Below are 19,909 nucleotides of genomic sequence, written 5' to 3'. Positions count from 1 at the left end.
TGGCACATCATACCGCATTGTATCCCGTGCTTTTTCTATGCCCCGTTCTACAGTGCACCATGTAATTCACAGAGTGGCCAATGAAATGCGGCGAATCCTTCTGAAAGTTATCCGGCACCCAAAACCAGAAGAACTGCAGAGCATCTCTGATGGCTTTGTGAGGCTGGGAAACCATGGAGCTTTCCACTCTGTAGTTGGTGCAATAGATGGGTGCCATGTGCGAATCAAAGCCCCTGCCTGTGTCACTCTGCACAACATCTGCTTGGGAGCAGGAGATGTTGTTCAGCCTGAGGAGGAAGCAGATGAAGATGAAGCTGATATGCAGGAAGACGACGACATTACAGCTGTCAGTGGCCACCAATTACGGGAGCAACTTTGTGCCAACATTGCTGGTGTCCAGTGATTTTATTAAACCAGTAACAAATAAATCAGTTTTGTTTTCATTAAATGTTATACATTTGCACTGCCAGCATTAAGATGCTTTATAATTCAGGAAAATACAACATTTTAACCTCAGTGTTCTACACAAACGCCTCGAGTGTAATCAAACATTTTGCAATATCTACCTAATTTTAAATAGTTTAGAAAGATGCCTAAATGCATGAATATTAAGCAATTATTAGCTTAATGTTAGCTTATACTGTAACTGACAATGCATTAGTTACGTATTAACTATTTAGTTTTCTAAAGCAGGTTTTCTATCAACTTATTTGCCACAAACCTATCATTTTATTCGAGCCTTTATAAAGGCTTCGATTGCTGATCTGGTCCCTAAGAGTGGAAATCATTTGTATATCTGAACACTGGCTATCACTTTAAAAAGCCCACATACATGTCCTATTAACCCAGCAGGGCTAACAAACTATACAAGAAAGGAATAACTAAGATAACTAATAAAATATTACAGTGACTGATAAAAAACGCTTTTAGATGGGCTGTTAGCATCAGCTGTTAGCATCAGCGCATTCCATGACGTAAGATGCTGTCTATGTAGAGAGCTCACTAGGTTTTGAGACAGACCCATAGAGAATGTTCCTCGGCCACCCCTCCTGGCCCACTGCTTCTCCCTTTATGACGCCTCGTCATCCAGCTCGTATGAGCTGATTCAGGCTGGTCCCTTAGTCCTTCCCAGCTGGTCAACCAGCTATGTCAAGATGGGCCATCTTAAAATCCAAAAAACAAGCAACCTGCTCTCTCTTACTTTGAGGTTATATAATAAATGTTGTTGTTCACACCTCATCTGGGTCTCACGAACGTGGAAATCACTCACACCAAACCAATAGGAAGTTTTGGCCACTAAATGAAAGTCTAGCCAGTGTTGCCAGATTGTGCGGTTACCCGCCAAATTGGACGGATTTTGTTTCAAGTTGGTAGGGAAACTATGCTTTGGCGGGTGAACAAAACTTGGTTTGATTTGTAATTGCAGTTTAAAATACACTTACAAACGGTTTCTGTTCACGTTATGCTCTCACAAAGTGGACAACTAAAAACAAGGTTACCATAAAGAGTGGAAGTTTGGCCCACTAAAGATACTACCCCACACTGCAAACCAGAGGTGTGGGCGTTGCAAAAGGTTACTCCTATTGGTCGAAAAGTTGTTAAATGTTACTCGTATAGGTTGACAATGCTGTCAATCACACAGGGAGACAAAAAGGGGTCTGGTGTAAAAAGAAGGAATTGTGATTTGCAGTATTATTGCAGTATCTTGTAAGAGCTAGCGTTAAATAGCTGTCGAGATACTATCAAAACGCCCAAGTTTTAACACACACACTGTCCTTTCGATATGGCCTCTACTCTGACCTAAGGAAACTAAGGCACACTACAAGATAGGGTCGTGTGTCGCAACAAAAAACGCATTAATAATTTCATACTCTGAAAACATGCAAATATATATGTTTGGGAGATTTTAATGTGTATAGATTTTTGTGCATTTTGAAACACGTTTTGGCTGGAAAGCTCTGCAGTAATCTGGCAACCCGGAGGTTACCATTCACGGACATTGTAGCTACCGTCATTCCCAAAGCAGTATAAACCAGTTAAACATTCAGGCAAGTCAGGAGACACGGGGGACATTAAGACCACATGTGAAAATGTTGGCTATAAAACGGTAGAAATTAATGTTCTTGAATTTGGCTGAGCTCGCTTCTACACAGTGCGTGTAGCTAGCTAGATCCTTAACGGTTCTGGTAGAATGACGAATTGTTTCTGGAAGAAACTGGCTTTACAACGACAAGGCATGAACCATCTCGCGTTTCTGTTTGCAGGTCGATGAGCACCGCGATCAAACAATTCCCCTTACTTTCGATTAAGCCGACGAGGGGGCTTGTGGATGAGAAACTTCAAATCGTGGTGAAGAATTTAAGACCAAAACAAGAGGTGACACTTCACTCACGGCATCAGTCAGAAGACAAGGATTTTTGGGAAGCTTTCGGACATTATGTCAGCGACGCAAACGGAACAGTATCCGGTGAATACATTTTTAATAGTAAACATTTTTGCTTGATTCAGACAAGGTTACATATCTACATAAACATTTGAGGTTATTTAAAAAAGCGTTTAAAGTGAATGCTTTAAAAAAGGGAATAGATATTCCATTCCCCGCGAAACATGTTGATTTGGGGCATTGTCATATAGCGGGGGTCAGAAATGACTACGGATGACTGCTACTTCTTAATTAGGTTCATGAACAGGGTTGAGCACATTTATGAATTGGTGCATGTGTGCACGCAGTGGTAAAGGACGCTAGTGTGAGCGGCACCTATGTAGGTGTGGAGTCCATGGGACTGATGTGGAGTCTTCGGCCAGTGCCAGGGAGCCGAACAGGACTAAGGTAATACCTACTGGACTACACCTACGTATTAGACAGGTGTTTCATTAGCCTTTAATAAACAGGGTCGTTATTTATAATGTAGTCTACTCATAAAGCAACAGGTTGAAAGCTTGACACTTGTATTTATATGATTAATCATAAGTGTTTTGAAACTATGAATAGTCTTTTTGTTACCTGCTTTCTTTCTCTCTTTTCTCCCCTTTGTCTATTCATTCATGTATTTACACTCAATATAATTTAGGTTACGAAAGAAAGATGTCCTCTCACCACGGGTATTCCACATTTCTGTGTATGACGGACATGTTTCTCAGGGTTTTGCCCAGCTCACAGCATTAGTGAGCCTGGTCATAGAGCGATGGTACATGGCTCCAGGTGTACGAAGAGTGGATATCCGGGAGAAAGGTGTTAGAGGAACTTTGTTCATCCCTCCAGGTACAAACCCAAACCTACAAACACACTCTGTGATAACCTGACGTCTCCACCTTATAGACATCAATGGGCACTTAAAGGGGAGAACAGCCAACATTGAAGTGCTGATAGATGAAAAGACTGAGTGGTAGCGTCATACTGCTTAAAGAGTATACTGCTTGTTCCTCTTCGTTTGGGAATGTTTGCACAGTAATAAATCAAAACTAGGACCTACGGGGCGGGAGATATGGACCAAAACGCAAAATGCTGCGCTATAGCGCCACCATCAGGCCCATGTGGGTGTCTGTACTTTAGCACGGTCCTGCAAACAGACTACACCATTCTGCCAAGTTTGGTCTCCCTAGGCCTTACGGTCTAGACTGCAGTATGCGTTTTATCCGGAGAAAAATAATAAGAAGAAGAAAAAGAAAAATCCCAGCAATTACAATAGGGTTCCCACACTATAAGTGTGAACCCTAATAAGGGGTCCTAATGATCTAATGCACATGGACATGGTTGACGTCTGTCTGTCCAATAAACCCAGCCTACTCTATCACTGAAGCAGTATGTTGCGTATTGCCTCAAGGGAGAATCAAAATGATGATTGTGTGTGTGTGTGTGTGTGTGTGTGTGTGTGTGTGTGTGTCTAGGCCCTGGCCCATTCCCTGGAGTGCTGGATATGTGGGGAGGGGGGGGAGGGTTGGTGGAGTATCGATCTGCCCTCCTGGCATCACACGGCTTCACTTCTATGGCGCTGGAGTATCTGTTTCCAGGGGAATTAAGGAAAATAAAGGCTGACATGAATTACTTTGAGGTAAATCATTTTGTTATTTTTCCATGACACATTCACACACCTTTATGCCTGTGCTACAGGCCTATAAGTATGGAAGCAAGCTGTTGCTCTGGACTGAACAGAATTGGTCCTAATTTCACACACTTTAAAAATATTGCCATAACTATTCATATAGGAGAGTACTGCAGTTCTGAAAACAAATAGGAACATAGTTAGGAACATGTGTTAGGAACATAGAGCTAACAACAAAATCAATTTGTGTTGTCATTGTTTCTTCTGCGTGCTGAAGTGCACTGTGGTAGTCTCTGTAGAGATTTGTACACATGTGTTACGTGATCAGCATAGTGGCTTCCATATGAATGAGTTGTAAAAGGACTGTAGTAAACCACTAGCAGGCAGAGTTCACCCACTAACCCTTCACCTCAGTGTAAAGTGTGGTATGCATGCACGTGTGTCTGCCTGTAAGCACAAACAGACATTTGCCCCCTAAGAGTAGCACATGGACAAAGTGTTTCTGGATAATGTACATTTAAATGCAGTCATCTTTACAGATGAATAGGCTGATACTGTTAACTCAGTATTTGTCATTTCGAATAAAGTTTGGTTGTGTGTGTGTGTAGATGGCATATCAGATCCTGCAGAATCATGCCATGGTGCGGAGAGACAGATTGGCTCTGTTTGGTCTCTCGTTTGGTGCGTCTGTCACCTTCACCATGGCCGCCAACTCCAAAGTCATCAAAGTGAGTTTCCCTTAAACACATGCTTTATCTTTTGTTTCATGTACTACCACCAAATAAGCATAAATAATACAACCACAGATGCACAAATTGTAATACTAAAAATTGTAATTGTAATATGTGTGTGTGTGTGTGCATGTACATGGGTGTTTGTGCATTTGTGTTTGTGTGTAGCCCCAGTGTTGTGTGTGCATCAATGGCAGTCATATTCCAGTAGTCACAAAGTCATTGGATGAAACCTTTGACGACGTAACCAAGTAAGCACTCAGATTATTTCTTATTATGGAATAGATTTATATATTAGAATGTGAGGGAGGGCTAAATCACAGCTATGATGTAATTCATGACACATGACCACATGTGTACTGTTGCTTTTACACAACAGTTCTACAAAATAAAGAAAAAATAAAGCTCAAAAGAGATTTTTAGTATGTTTTAATATTGTAATTTCTGTCCTACAAAATGTACTTCTACAATGAATAAATTAAGTTACCGTACTTTCCGGACTATAAGCCGCTACTTTTTCCCCCATGATTTGAATCATGCAGCTTATAATGAGGAGCAGCTTTTCTGTAGATGTTTCTTCACCTGTCAGGGGGCGGAGCAGAAAGTGAATCAGGTGGTAGGTGTAAATCAAAGAAGAAAGTGCTCAATTTCATTTAGCATATGCAAACAGCAGGCACGACGGAGAATTTTTTTCAAACCAAAGTGTTGTGCCAAATTCAGAGTCCCCTCGTTTGCACACACATAAAGACGCTACAGATGATATTAGGCAGTTACAGTGACTATAACTTTGTTCATTGAGCACTCTAGTTTTGTCTCAGAGGAAGCCCATGCAGATATGAGGAGATCTCCACCCACCCACTCCACCCACATGGGGATTTAATCCCACAAATAGGAGAGGGAAATGAAATGCCCCTCCACCCTTTTATCATAGTCTGGGTCTGAGCCTAAATGTTTCCATGAAACTAAAAACATATAAGGACTGAATAAAACAAAAGGCAAAACTGCTATTAAAATACATATGATGTAGTGCACATGAAACATAACTCCACATACTGGTTATTTTGAATTACATTGGTTACAGTCTGTACCAATGTAATTCAAGCAGGCTTTAGAACACTTTGTAGTGATTTTGCACATAAACACAAACATTTTTAGTATGTTTTTAATATTGTCATTTCTGTCCTACAAAATGTACTTCCACAATGAATAAATTGTTATATTTATATTAGTGGTGGGCAGTTAACGGCGGTCGTTAATTTGATACTCTTATTGGGCGATATAAAAATTATCACCGTTAATCTATTCTTAAATTTGGGTTGGGAACTGGGTCAAAATGGGTAAACAAACTAGGATGACTTTCAACTTGATAGTTTAGCTCGGCTGTATTCCTAACCAAATTGCACAGTATGGGCGAGAACGAGTTTTTAAACCTGTGAATTACAAATCGTACGTGTTTTTACATGAATGCAGCCACGAAGTCGCCAGGTTTGCTTCATGGAAAATTCATTTTTAGGAACGTAAAGTGTTACCGGAGTGGAGCTCGGAGCGGTCGTTTTCTGCATGGTCCCAGCGCTAGATTCGTCCGTGAGGTTAAATGTACTAAATGTTGGCTTACATTTCAAATATCATGTTTAGCTGAATAAACATGTTATTTAATGTACAGTATGAAGGCTTACAAATTCATGTTTAACTGAATAAACCGTTGAACACGAGTAGCTTACATTTTATTGAGCATGTTTTTTTTTCTTCAAGTATCAAAGTAGAACAGCTTCCTCAAGCAGTCATTGATGCATTTTGGAAACAGGAGATGAGCCCCTGGTCTAATGCACCCTCTGTATTAAGAAACCCTATCTCAAAAACTGACTTTTAGTCATTACTTGGGTAGCACGCATATGAGCCATTTTAATATAGATTAATCTAGATTAATTTCAAGATTTCAGTGAGATTACTCTAGATTAAAAAAATTAATCTATGCCCACCCCTAATTTATATTGAACCTTTTGAGATACCCAAAGTCACTTTACAATTAACACAAACACATCTTTTATATCCAGTCAAAAGCTGGTGAGAAGCAGAAGACAACTTTACACAGCATGCTCTCAACCAAATGCCACAGCACCCTGGGGGACTGAATAAGGTGAAGGGAGGGGAGAGAGGGCAACACCCAGAGCACCATCCACCACTGGGCATGCAGACACAGTCACACACACACACACACATACAACTTTTAATTAGACATGCAGAAACAATCATTCAAACACATTCAGACCAGGACAATTTGGGGTAGCTGGTTTACCTAACCTCCATGTTTTTGGATGAAACCAGAGACTTCAGAGGAAGCCCATGCAGATATGAGGAGATCTTCAGCCACCCACCCACTCTACCCACATGGGGATTTAATCCCACAAATAGGAGAGGGTCTGAGCCTAGATCTCCACCTTCAGAGTCACTAGCAATCCGAAAAACATCCCAAATTTATTAAAAGGTGCAACATCTTTCCAGTGCCTTCTTTAATGTTTATTACTGTCTCCAAGAAAGCAATCAAATAAAATGACATACTACAATGATGTGAAACTTATCTTAAAATTAGGGGTGGGCATAGATACATTTTTTAAATCTAGATTAATCTCACTGAAATCTTGAAATTAATCTAGATTAAAATGGCTCATTCAGAATATGTGTGCTACCCAAGTAATGATTAAAAGTCAGTCTTTGAGATAGGGTTTCTTAATACAGAGGGTGCATTAGATCAGGGTCTCATCTCCTGTTTCCAAAATGCATTGATCACTGCTTGAGAAAGCGGTTCTACTTTGATACTTGAAGAAAAAAAAAAAACATGCTCAGTAAAATGTAGGCTACTTGTGTTCAACGGTTTATTCAGTTAAACATGAAAATAGTACTGTAAGTCTACATAAGAGGGCATATTCAGTCAAACATGAATTTGTAAGCCTACATACTGTACATTAAAAGGGGTTGATAACATGTTTATTCAGCTAAACATGAGATTTGAAATGTAAGCCAACATTTAGTACATTTAACCTGTTTTCGGCGGTGGCGACTCTTCCCCTGGGCTGCATCAGTGCTTGACCCAGCGTCAGCAGCATTAGCAAACGGATGCTTCACGTTTAAATGATACTTCAGACTGGTATAACTCCTACAATAAACTAATTCCACGTTGCATAAGGTGCAAACAACTTTAGTCTTGTCAATGTCTCCATTAGGAAGCTTCCTAAAAATGAATTTTTCATGAAGCAAACCTGGCGGCTTCGTGGCTGTATCCATGTAAGCACACGTGCGATTTATTGTGGTCTTGGTAATTCACAGGTTTGAAAACTCGTTCTCGCCCCCTACTGCGCAATTAGGTTAGGGATACACCTGAGCTAAACTATCAAGGTGAAAGTCATCATAGTTTGCTTAAGCCCCCCGCACACAGCGAGTGCATGCCCGTTTGCTCAGCTAGTTGCTCGCTGTGTGCGGGGGGCTTTACCTATTTTGACCCAGTTCCCAACCCAACTTTAAGAATAGATTAATGGCGATATTTTTTATATCGCCCGATAAGAGTATCACATTATCGAATGCCGTTAACGGCCCACCACTACGTTAAAATTAGGCCTGTCACGATAACAAAATTTTCATAACGATATATTGTCCCAGAAATTATCGCGATAAACGATAATATCGCAGTGGCTCCGCCCGTGCACGAGGGCGTCACACGCTGTCGATTCGCGAGGTCGTGCATCTCCAGAGTTGCCAGAGTTGCAATCCCCCCCCACCCGTCAACAACTTTGGGCTTTGGGCTAGTTTAGGCTTCTGAGGGGCAGGTTTTACACTGACATTGTGAGGGAAATTTTTGTAGGACCTGGCAACCCTGTGCACCTCTCAAATTTTGTTACTTCGCACGCGCCGCGTCTCAGCGCAATGAACAAAGTCATGTTTGCAGGATTCATACACGTTTAAAAGGTGGAATTCAAGCACTTGTACGTCACTTTAAAGGTCCATTTCAATAATACCCAGCACGTTAAACTTAAGTTAAATCTTTATATATATATATATATATATATATATATATATATATATATATATATATATATATATATATACTCGAAATAATTTGCTTTTTATCACAATATTTAATGGATGTTTATTTTCAAAACGCCCAATCTTAACGTCTTCACGTTCTCTCATGTTTTGTCCTCGAATTACAAGAGGCTCGTATTTGTTAACGTAATACGAGAAAACTGTTCAGTCAGACAGATATTTGTTGTGAAACGAACAAATTCCAGCACTTTTCAAACCTGAAACACAAAAGCAACATTAAAGTTTGTCAGGTAAATGTTAATTCCCCTGTTTTTGAGGGGTGTTTCTTATACTACCACATATAGTTTCGAACAACACTGCAAAGAAAAGTAAGTATAAACGCTTCCACCGTTCGCGGAGGTAGGCGACGGTCACTATAATAAACAACCACTAAATAATGTGATAATAAGCAAATTGTTTCGAATCATTTCGAGTCCTATTAGCCTCGAATACGTTCGCCAACACGTCTCCACGTGTGTGTGTGTGTGTGTGTGTGTGTGGAGGCACTGTTATTGACGCATGCGCTCTCCGTGTACTGCACTCATTTCCTAACCTCTAGATGTCGCTCTCTGATCACAGATTCGTCTTCCCTTAAGGGGGGAGGGTGCGAGAGAGCAGCACTACGTGCCTTTCTGAAATCTAGCGTAGTTGCGGTTTACTCTCGTGTAAACAAATGTGCGCGGATCCCCAATGGCCAAATATCGACATCAGCAAAAATGATCGCGGTAAAAAAAATTATCGTACGATAAGTCGATAATGTAATTATCGCGACAGGCCTACTTAAAATACATAATATTACTCTTGTTGTCAATTCATACCATGTTCTGAGCAAGGTATAAATGGTGGACAGATTATATATAGCAAGTAACATTACAACACTACAAGTAACATTCACACCACTACAAGTAACATTAATCTTACAATAAAAAAAAAAAAACGAGGGAAGCAAAAATAAGTGAAAGACAAAAACTGAAAGTTACATTTAAGAATGAAAACAATTTAGCTAGGGGTTTTTTCATTATCTGTACACATTCATCTGTACATGTCAGATCACTTTGCAGTTGCAAGACGTGATTTATGCATCGATTTGTATTATGTTTTGTAGTTGTATGGTTTTTTGCTTTGCTTCTTTTTAAAGAAATTCTGACATTTTTCCTGACTTTTAGATATGTAAATAAAATTCGGGTAGAGAATAATCAGATCATCTGGAGAGACATTATCCTGCCAATCCCAACAGATCCCAGTTTGAAAGTGGATGTAAGTTACATGATGATAATTAAAAAGGTCCTATAATAATGTAAAATGTATTTTTTTACTATATTGTGCTTTAGTGTAGTTTGTTTTACTGCAGAATTTTGTTAATGACGAATGGGTGTGTATGATATTTTGTGTGTATCTGAATGTGTACAGGTTGAATGTGTTTGTATCTTTTGCCCATAATGAAGTACAGTATAACACACAGGTTGGCCAGATAACTTGTCCAGTGCTGTTGGTGGTTGGTGGTGATGATCAGAGCTGGCCCACTCTGGAATCTGCTGAAGATGTAAGATGATACCCGTGTGCCATAATATACATACATAACCTATAGTACACAGTATAATGTTTTATTTGTTCTAGTAATACTGATGTATTTTATGTTGCATAGTGACCACTGACTCATGTCACTGTTAGTACACATCAGGCCAACAAAAAGAAATTTGGGTCCCCTATTAAATAAATAATGAATGTCATTAACCTTCCATTTCCAAACAGGACTATAACAAGATAAAACGATTTTATGTTCTAAAAATGTGATCTAGGTTGATTTTCACATCAGAGTAGCCTACTGGCAAAAAATATAATGAGTTATGATAGCTTGTGTGTTAGCTGGTTTATAAATACATTCACATTAAGAATCGACAAAGTGATTATCTGGGATTTTCTCAATGTCATGCAAAGTAGGTTTGAGGGCACTTTGTGTCTTTTGTTAACTTACCCAGCTAGCTACCACACAGAGAGCCCTCTTGCAGGCACAGTACAACAATGGGAATCAGTCCTTATGTCAGTGGGTGCATAGGTCAGTTGGCAGTCTGGTAGTCAACCAGCTGCTTGGTGAATACTCGGTGTTCTAAGTAATCGTGTTGGCGACTAGAATAATGAAGTGAGATGTCATTCCATTCAACTGTGTAATGAATAGAAAACTTAGCACATTTACAGTGGGTGGTTGACTTGAATTGTCTGCATCCTTCACAACAAAAAAATTAGGCCACCAGACCCCAAGAATCCCTGCATGTATATTGTAACACGTGCAATGTCCCATGGGTAATGAAGTCCATTTTAAGTCCATTTCCTATGTATTCCCGAATAAACTGAACTACAGTCTCCTTTTAATATATTAACATATCTGACACATGAACTGTTAATCTTAACACCAACTTGTGAATTAATTAACTTATTAATGTTGCTTCTAACTATTATTTTTTAATCATGTGATTTAAATAAATTATCTTCCTAACAAATAAATTCTCAACAGCCACTTTATAACACTCAATATAAAAACTCTTGTAAGTCTACAATTAAAGTCTGTACTCCTTCTGCTGTGATTCAGAATGTGTGTCATGCTTTAGCCCTTTCTGACCACAGTTTTTGACCACAGAACCCCTGATGGCTAGGTATTTTTCCATGGTGAACCACTCTTAATTCAATGGTGGACCACCCAAATAATTTCGACTGTTATAATAGGCTGACAGGATGTGCATATCGTACAGGGTAGTTGTCCATGACGAGACAAATCTGTATAAATATATCTGTGTTAATGTTCATATAAAGTGGTGAAGAGGGCTGTAGATTTAAATGTTCAGTATTTATATATTGGTCAAATTCTTCCCAGATTAGACATTTCAGTGTTCATGTGCAAAATCACTACAAAGTGTTCTAAAGCCTGCTTGAATTACATTGGTACAGACTGTAGTAATTCAAAATAACCAGTATGTGGAGTTATGTTTCATGTGCACTACATCATATGTATTTTAATTGAAGTTTTGCCTTTTGTTTTATTCAGTCCTTATATGTTTTTAGTTTCATGTAAAACTACCAGGCTAACCTTTGTTGTTACACCTTCTTCCACAACTGCTAAGAATGCTAACTAAACAGTAGTATATTGACAGCTTGCTGGTAGTCCAAGTGTTTTGCCATGTTTGAGAGTGATATGTTTACACTCAAACCTTGTATCACTACTACTACCAACACAGGAATTAAAACCTGTACCAAGAAGCGCAAATAACCATAGACAGAAACATACAATTTAAGAACAAGGACAGCAAGTGCTATCTGCTGAGTTAGTGCTCATTTAAGTACTCAACAAACAGATGAGTCTTCAGTCTACGTTTGAAGACAAGAGACTCTGCAGTCCAAGCAGCTAGTGGAAGATAGTTCCACCATCTTTGAAATAGGACAGAGAATAGTCTTGAGTTTTGTGTTCCCTTATACTTTACCAGGTGTTTGGAGTTGAGCTATAACCCATTGTTTGTTTAGCACCATCTATTGTCCACTTCCCTTAGATTCAACAGATAATGGAAAAGGCAGGAAATCGTCATCTGCTCCAAGTCCTCATCTACCCTGAGGCAGGTCACCTGATTGAGCCGCCATACACACCACACCACCGGGCCACCAACTTTATAGTACAAGAAAGCAAAGAAAAAGGTACGTGTACATGTGATCTTGCACTTGTACCCTGATATTGTTATGATGTGTATATGCCCAGATCTTGTGTGTGTGTGTGTGGTTGTGTGTGTGGTTGTGTGTGTGGTTGTGTGTGTGTGTGTGTGTGTGTGTGTGTGTGTGTGTGTGATTATAGTGGTCCTGCTCTGGGGTGGACAGACCAAACCACATGCAGATGCCCAAGAGGACTCATGGGAAAAAATTCTGGCCTTTCTACAGCAACATCTCTATCACACGACCCCACAAGCAAAACTGTAGTGGTGCATCATTTGTATGGAGGAGTATTTGAATAGAGAAAACCTCAAATAATTTTAGAAGTAGAAGCATGATTAACAACAGGAGATGAAAGAGAAAAAAGGGAGCTTGTCTGCTCTGGAAGAAAGGAGATCCCCTTATGGGGGGTCTGAGGCAGCTGTGTCTGAGCAATCATCATTCAAGTCTGCTACCTGTAGGAGAGCTGGTAGGCTGTACCCACAGCATTCTCAGTTTTGGTATCAGTATTGTAAGAAGCCATATTAAGTTGTTGTGTTTGGTTCTCACCAACAAACAATTGAGTAAGTTATAAGGTTGTGATGGCCTACCATCAATCCTGTCATTGATGTGGCTAATATGATAAGAAAACATTCTGCTGATGGTTTTCGACTACAGTTCTACAAGTTAGTGAAGCATCCAGCTGTAGCTTTATGCCAGTTCCTGATGGTTCTATGCTATACATTTTTTCTTGCACTAAGTGAAGCAACACTTCATAGTACATATTGTAAATATATGGCTATAGGACTTTGAAATATCAGAATTTAAACCTTAACTTTATCTACCAAGATTGTTGTTGCCTTCTTCCATATCTTTTGGCTTGGGGTCCTTCACCAGCACCACCTTCCATTGCACCAATAACACAGGGCTGCTCACAGACTTGCCTGACTTTTAATCGGCGCTACTAAACACGGATATCAGCCGATGCAGTTACATTATAAATGGCAAATATTGGTCGATATATATTGGCCGCCTTTTAATGCGTGTGTATGTATGTATATATGTATATATATATATATATATATATATATATATATATATATATATATATATATTTTCAGGGTCTACAGCAGCTTATGTTGATGGAGCAATTTAAAGTTTTAAGGTTGTCCCATTAAACATCTATGGTGGGATCATATGGGAATCCATAAGAGACAGGAGAAGATATCGAGGCACAATTATTGGCCAAAAAGACATAAGATTGTGGTGGCCTACTGTCGATCCAGCTATGTTTAGCCTGAAAATCAGACCATGTTCTCAAAAGGTACCTTTGAAGCCAAGAGAAGCAAGCATTTGTTCTTGACACTACTGGACACGACTCAGGTGTTCTTGTATGATTGTGTCCAGCTTTTGTGTGAAGGGTCATCTCTGGGATTGTCTAGAATTATGAGTAAACATCATTTGGGTAAAATTGGTAAAATACATAGTAAGAGTAAAGCATCGGAGGCTCCTAATATAATCATAATAATAACTATAAGTGTAATTTATCAAATGACCAGAGATCATTTAGAAGATGTAACTCGACATGTGGGTTTTTGGGCTAAGCATTATGGGTTTGGTTCAAAGGGAACACTGATTGTAGACTATCTGCGCCGACTAGTTGAGAGAGTGAAAACAGAGCCCAAGGGCGCAGACAGAAAAACACGAAAGTATTTTGTTAAACATAAAGCAGATATGGAAGAAAAAGGAAAATGTTGGCTTGAAGACGCCGAGAAAAGGCAAGCACGACAGGTAAGGATTAGGGATGCAAATTATCGATTAATTCATTAATCGTTAGTTGACTGATCTTATCGATCGACTTTCGATTAATCGATAAGCGGGGTTTTTCACCTGAATTTCAGTGTTTCAATAGGGCTTTTAAAAATATCAGCTAAATATACTGCTCAAAAAAATTAAGGGAACACTAAAATAACACATCCTAGATCTCAATTAATAAAAAATCTTTGAAATCAGTTGAAAATCTCTCATTTCTACCTGTTGTCTGTTCCATTTGCACAAGAGCAGTTGAAATTGATTCACAATCAGTGTTGCTTCCTATCTGAACATGAAGTGTGGATGACTTGGAGTTACATTGTGTTGTTTAAGTGTTCCCTTTATTTTTTTGAGCAGTGTAGTTAAAACACTTTGTTCAAAAAGTATATATTATATTATGATAATTATATTGTATTATATTATATATTGCTCAAGTAATTATGCATGAGGAAATTTTTATGGTATAACAAAATACATTCTTTCATTTTAAAAAAGGAATAAATTAAGGACTGGCTCAGTTCAATTTGAAACATTAGACATAAAAAAAAATTTTTTAAAAAAAGAAGAAATTAAATAGAGAGCCAAACAGAATATTATTGAGCCCATGTTTGGACAATGTTTCTAGCTTTGTAGTGAACACATGCTGTAACGTGACCGGAGATTGCCCAAGTTTCCACAACATCATTGAGCTTGTCAGTTAAACTGTCAGCGGTGTGTCTATCCGACATGTTCGTCGTAATCAGCACTGCAGATTTTAGCTGCCAGTTCTCGTCAGTGTAGTGGCACGTCACAGTAATGTAACTTTCTGTTGTTAGAGCCGTCCAACAATCTGTTGTAAGGGCTACAGTAGTAGCAGTAGATAGCTTTGTTTTTAGCTCACTCGTATTTTTTTGTAGCGAGCTTCGAAAACGCTCGCCTTCCCAGTGTAGCTGTGATTTTAGGTTGACCAGGTGCACTGGTGATATGCAGGACAGCTGCATGCATGGTGTTCAAATGATAATTGAGTGAGCTAGTGGAACTGTTGTACTTCAATACCGCATTACACAGAGAACATTTGACTTCTTTGCCTAAATTAACAATGTTGAAATTGTAGCGACTACTACTCCTCGCAGCGAGTTCCCTAACAGACAGGCACTTGGCCCTTTAAGTGACACTGGGGGAGCGGCGCCTGCGCGCGCCAGGGGAGGGGAAGAGAACAGTGCTGCTGTTTGAGTTGCGTGGAAAATAAAGTTTCCCTCCTTGGGATTTTCTGGATTACGCAGTTTCTGCCTCGTTTCCCGAACACGCTTCAAAATGGTCCCACACCGCACGTCTTTTCGCCCGCTTCATTTTGTTTTCCACTCTGGTCTTTCGCGACACGTGTTCACCTCTCGTTCTTACGCTCTGTTCAAGTTAATACAGGAGCGCTCTCTAATGATTAATCGTGATTAATACATTTTGATAGAGTAACGTCTTAATCGACAATTAATCGAAAGTCGATTAATCATTTGCATCCCTAGTAGGGATTAAAAAGTGTACTAACAAAAGTCTCTCAGTGTGTTGTAGCCGATCCAGACCTCGATGCTGCCCCGCCAAGATCTGCGCCAGCCATCCCGGCTCAGCAGCCGCACGCTCAGGTGCATCCACAGCCGCTACCCCTGCCTCCCCCACCTCCACCACCAGTTCACCCACAGCCGCTACCCCTGCCTCCCCCACCTCCAGTTCCAGCGCCACCAGCTCTGGCGCCACCATGACAGCAAACTCTGTCTGCCGCACCTGCACTGCGAGCTCCAGTGCCATCAGTTCCGGTATCACAACCACAACCTCTGCCTCCTTCACTCCCACCAGCCCAACAGCTGCCGCTGCACCCAGGGCCGCTAGTCCCGTATGATGACGTCCGCCAGGCGATGGAATGCGCCAGCCGGACGATGGGAAGCGCCACCTCCCCAACGCCACCACCACCCCCGCCGCCGCCAGCTTCACCCGTGGCAGCACTCACAAGAAGCCGTGCCACAGAAAGAAAGGGTCAGGTGTTGCTTGAACTGACCACCCCAGGGTGCGCAACGACCTTCCCAATGGTCAAGGTTGCAGGCCCTGAAGGAGACATCATGGTCCACCGTCACTAGACAGGAGATGACATCATGAAGGCGGCGGTGGGCCTGGGTAAACCGACAGAGATGGGAGGTAAGCGCTTCGGTGAAGAACTAACAGATTTAGTTCAGTCTTGTCATCCAGTCAAACAAGATAGACCGAGACCGGACACCAGGAGACGTCCATCTCCACAACACTGAGTGGGAACCGCCAGCAGCTGGACAGGAGGATCCAAACAGGCCCTACAGAGAGATTGTAGGACACCTGGTCGCAAGGCTGGAAACTGCACACCCAGCCACTATCAACACGTCCAAAATAGCTGCATGTAAACAAGAAGACGGAGAACCTTTCTCTAGAAGATTTCTACTTCCTGCTTTCCTCCTGTACAGACGCTTTTCTGTCAGCTCTGCCTGTCCTTTCATTTATTAGAGTTTTATCTACAAGTTAAAGTTATTTTTACAAGTTAAAAGGATCCATTACTCATTACTTCACTTGGTAAGCTTTTTTACATTAATCTATAAAGGATAATTTAGCATTTTTTTACATTCCGACAGTCCGACACTGCGAGTGAGCTGTTTTTTGCGCCTCAACCTTGTGAGTGGTTTTTGTGCACTGTTTTATCAGCGGCTGATATTGTTTTCAGCTGTGAAATACCTGCCAGAACTTCTTGGGTGCTAATTTTGCACTTTGGATTTTTAACTTGGATATTTGAGCCTTGTGTGCCCGGTGCTTTTGTGATTATGGCTCATGCTTCCACATCATCTATTTGCTCTGAGTGTATCAAACTATCTCAGAGGGTTGCAGAACTTCAGGAAATAATCCATACCTTACATTCTATAAGGGAAGAGGAAGAATATCTGGACTCGATTCTTGCCACACAAACCGCTGACAAAACCGTCCCTGTGACTGGCAAAGAAAGAGACGTTTCTCTCCATTGTCGCTGGGATGTGCTGGGGGCAAAGCCTAAGCTCATCTTGGCCTCAACTCCTAATCCCGTTAACAACAACAATGATAAGGGCTGGACTCTTGTTCGGGGGAAGGAACGTAGCAGAAACCAGCACAGCAGCGGCGGCAAGCAGCAATCTTCAGAACAGAACATTCTTCTCGATAACAGATATGAAGCTCTTGCCTCAACAGAAGTAGCAGAAACTGAGCAGTCTCATCACAACATACTGCCTCCCTCTCCAGGACATCAAGGACATCAAGCACACCCCAATCAGCATCAGAGATCCGACTCCAGTCGGGCTGCTAAGCATGCAAATAACTCTGGCCATCTGCGGACCAACCACCAGGCTGCAAACTGTGTTAGCCAGCAGCATGCTAACAAGCATGCTAACAGTCGTCCCAACCACCAGCTTGCAATTCGTGCCAATCGACAGCTATCTAATAAGCATGCTAATAGGGTTAGCCATCGGGATGCTAACCATGTTGGCCATCGGGGTGGTAAACATGCTAGCCATCGGGATGCTAACCATGTTAGCCGCCGAGGCATTAACGGTGAAAGGAGACGAGGAACACCGCCACAGCCCAAAACGCTGCTAATTGGGGACTCAGTCATCAGAGATGTATGGAGCAACAGTATTAAGGCCTTTTGCTTTCCTCGTGTTACTGTCTGTGAAGTGATACCCATGATTCCACACATATTGCATGACCATCCAGCTACGGAAAGACTGATTGTACATGTCGGCTCTAGCGATGTTTACAAACAACAGTCTGAGATTCTGAAACAGGATTTTAACCATCTGCTCGACATTCTGGAGTTTTCCCGGTGTGAAGTGTTCATTTCTGGACCGATACCAACTGCACGTCGAGGCAGTGGTCACTTTACCAGACTGCTGGCTCTAAACAGCTGGCTCACTACAGCCTGTGCTCATCGGAAGATAAACTTCATTGACAATTTCAACATCTTTTGGAGGCATCCTGAGCTTTTTAAACCTGATCAGCTTCACCCTAACAGGGCTGGGACTCAAATGCTTGTGGATAATCTAATGTATGGAATCACTCACATGCGGAATCTGCACCCAACCGCCAGCAGTAACGTCAGTAATGTCAGTCACAGGAGCCCACCATCTCCTGTCAGAGAATCTGTCCACAGTCTCAGAGGTAAACTCCAGGAGATTGAAGAGGTTCCGCAACACTACAGTCTACAGTCTTGTAGGAACTCACCTACTTTTCCTGCACACTCAGTGATTTCTCAGGTCTGACACACTGGAACCCATGCTCCTAGTCAGTGCTACATTCCAGTTCTTTTAAATAGCCGGTGGCATGGCTCTCAGAATCGAAATAAAAATGTAATCAGAAGAAAACACAAGGGCACAAAACATTGTAACAAACAAAATTTGATCCCAGTGAAATGCACAAGTGATGTAAGCAGCCTCGTCGACAGGGGGGGATGACCGGGTCTGTTGTCCCGGGCCCTAGGGCCAGGGGGGCCCATCAAAGAGCCCAGCAATGTATTTTTTATTTAAAGTCTATAATTTTTAAATAATCTTAATCTTTCATTAATATAAAATTATGTACTCATAATAAGCTCAATGGCTCAAATATATATGTTTTTACCTATCTGCATATTTTCCATTAAGTGCATACACCCCCGCCTCCCACTGGAAAATGGTTTGATCCAGCACCGACTGTAGCCGGCCGGTATCCGCCCAACAGTGGTGGATAGTTAAAGTAAATACAGAAATCTGGAGCGCAGAAAAGAAAGGAAAACATTTACCTGACGAATTTTAAAGTTGCATTGTGTTCCAGGTTTGAAAAGTGCTGGAATTTAGGGTAAAGTACTTGAAATGCTTGAAATTGTAACTACTTCGTTTCACAACAAATAGCTGTCTGACTGAACAGTTCTCGTGAAGACGTTAAGATTGGGCGTTTTGAAAATAAACAACCATTAAATAATGTGATAAAAAGCGAATTATTTCGAATCATTTCGAGTATATGTATAAATATTTAACTTAATTAAGTTTAACGTGCTGGAAAATATTGAAATGGACCTTTAAAGTAATGTACACGTGCTTTAATTCCACCTTATAAAGGTGTATGAACCCTACAAACAACTTTGTTCATTGCGCTGAAGCGCGGCGCGCGCGAAGTTACAAAATTCGAGAGGTGCACGACCTCGCGAACCGACAGCGCGCGGGCGGAGCCACTGCGATTACGTCATTTTCGCGCGAACCCTCGCGCTGAGGGGAGGGGGGGGGGGGGGTACATGAATCTTTCTTGTCCCGGGCCCCAGCAAGACTGTCAACGGGCCTGGATGTAAGTGATGCTGATCAAACGCACCAAGTCTTCAAAGTCTCCTTACTAAATGTCCGCTCACTCACAAACAAGTCTTTTGTAATAGCTAAATTAATTGAAGATTACTGTCTGGACTTTCTTTTTCTAACAGAGACTTGGCTTGATAGCAATGGAGCAATAGTGCTAAATGAGGCTTCGCCTCCCGACTTTAACTATTTTAATGTCTCCAGAGTAAATAAGAGAGGTGGTGGTGTTGCATGTTTTTACCAT

The 19,909-nt window shown here is 41.0% G+C and overlaps 1 protein-coding gene across 3 annotated transcripts; it reads left to right on the top strand.

Moving 5' to 3' along the window:
• Window positions 1–1,976: 1,976 nt before the first annotated feature.
• LOC143500365 (acyl-coenzyme A thioesterase 1-like) lies at window positions 1,977–13,558 on the top strand. 3 transcript variants are annotated; one of them, XM_076994481.1, is made up of 11 exons: window positions 1,977–2,048; window positions 2,265–2,467; window positions 2,731–2,830; window positions 3,072–3,262; window positions 3,889–4,052; window positions 4,652–4,771; window positions 4,943–5,025; window positions 10,018–10,108; window positions 10,314–10,394; window positions 12,391–12,532; window positions 12,687–13,557. In XM_076994481.1, exons 2-11 carry the CDS (start codon window positions 2,269–2,271, stop codon window positions 12,806–12,808), a joined length of 1,293 nt encoding a protein of 430 aa, XP_076850596.1. In that variant the 5' UTR covers window positions 1,977–2,048; window positions 2,265–2,268; the 3' UTR covers window positions 12,809–13,557. The 3 variants fall into 3 exon arrangements, with proteins under 3 accessions (XP_076850596.1, XP_076850595.1, XP_076850594.1); XM_076994480.1 differs by having other exon boundaries at window positions 2,000–2,107; XM_076994479.1 differs by lacking the exon at window positions 1,977–2,048 and adding an exon at window positions 2,092–2,152 and having other exon boundaries at window positions 12,687–13,558.
• Window positions 13,559–19,909: the final 6,351 nt, after the last annotated feature.

The sequence above is a fragment of the Brachyhypopomus gauderio genome, unplaced genomic scaffold (genome assembly GCF_052324685.1).
Source record: "Brachyhypopomus gauderio isolate BG-103 unplaced genomic scaffold, BGAUD_0.2 sc142, whole genome shotgun sequence".
Lineage (NCBI taxonomy): Eukaryota > Metazoa > Chordata > Actinopteri > Gymnotiformes > Hypopomidae > Brachyhypopomus > Brachyhypopomus gauderio.
The sequence above is the reverse complement of the archived record's forward strand: the minus strand, read 5'-3'. Positions and strand labels throughout refer to the sequence as shown.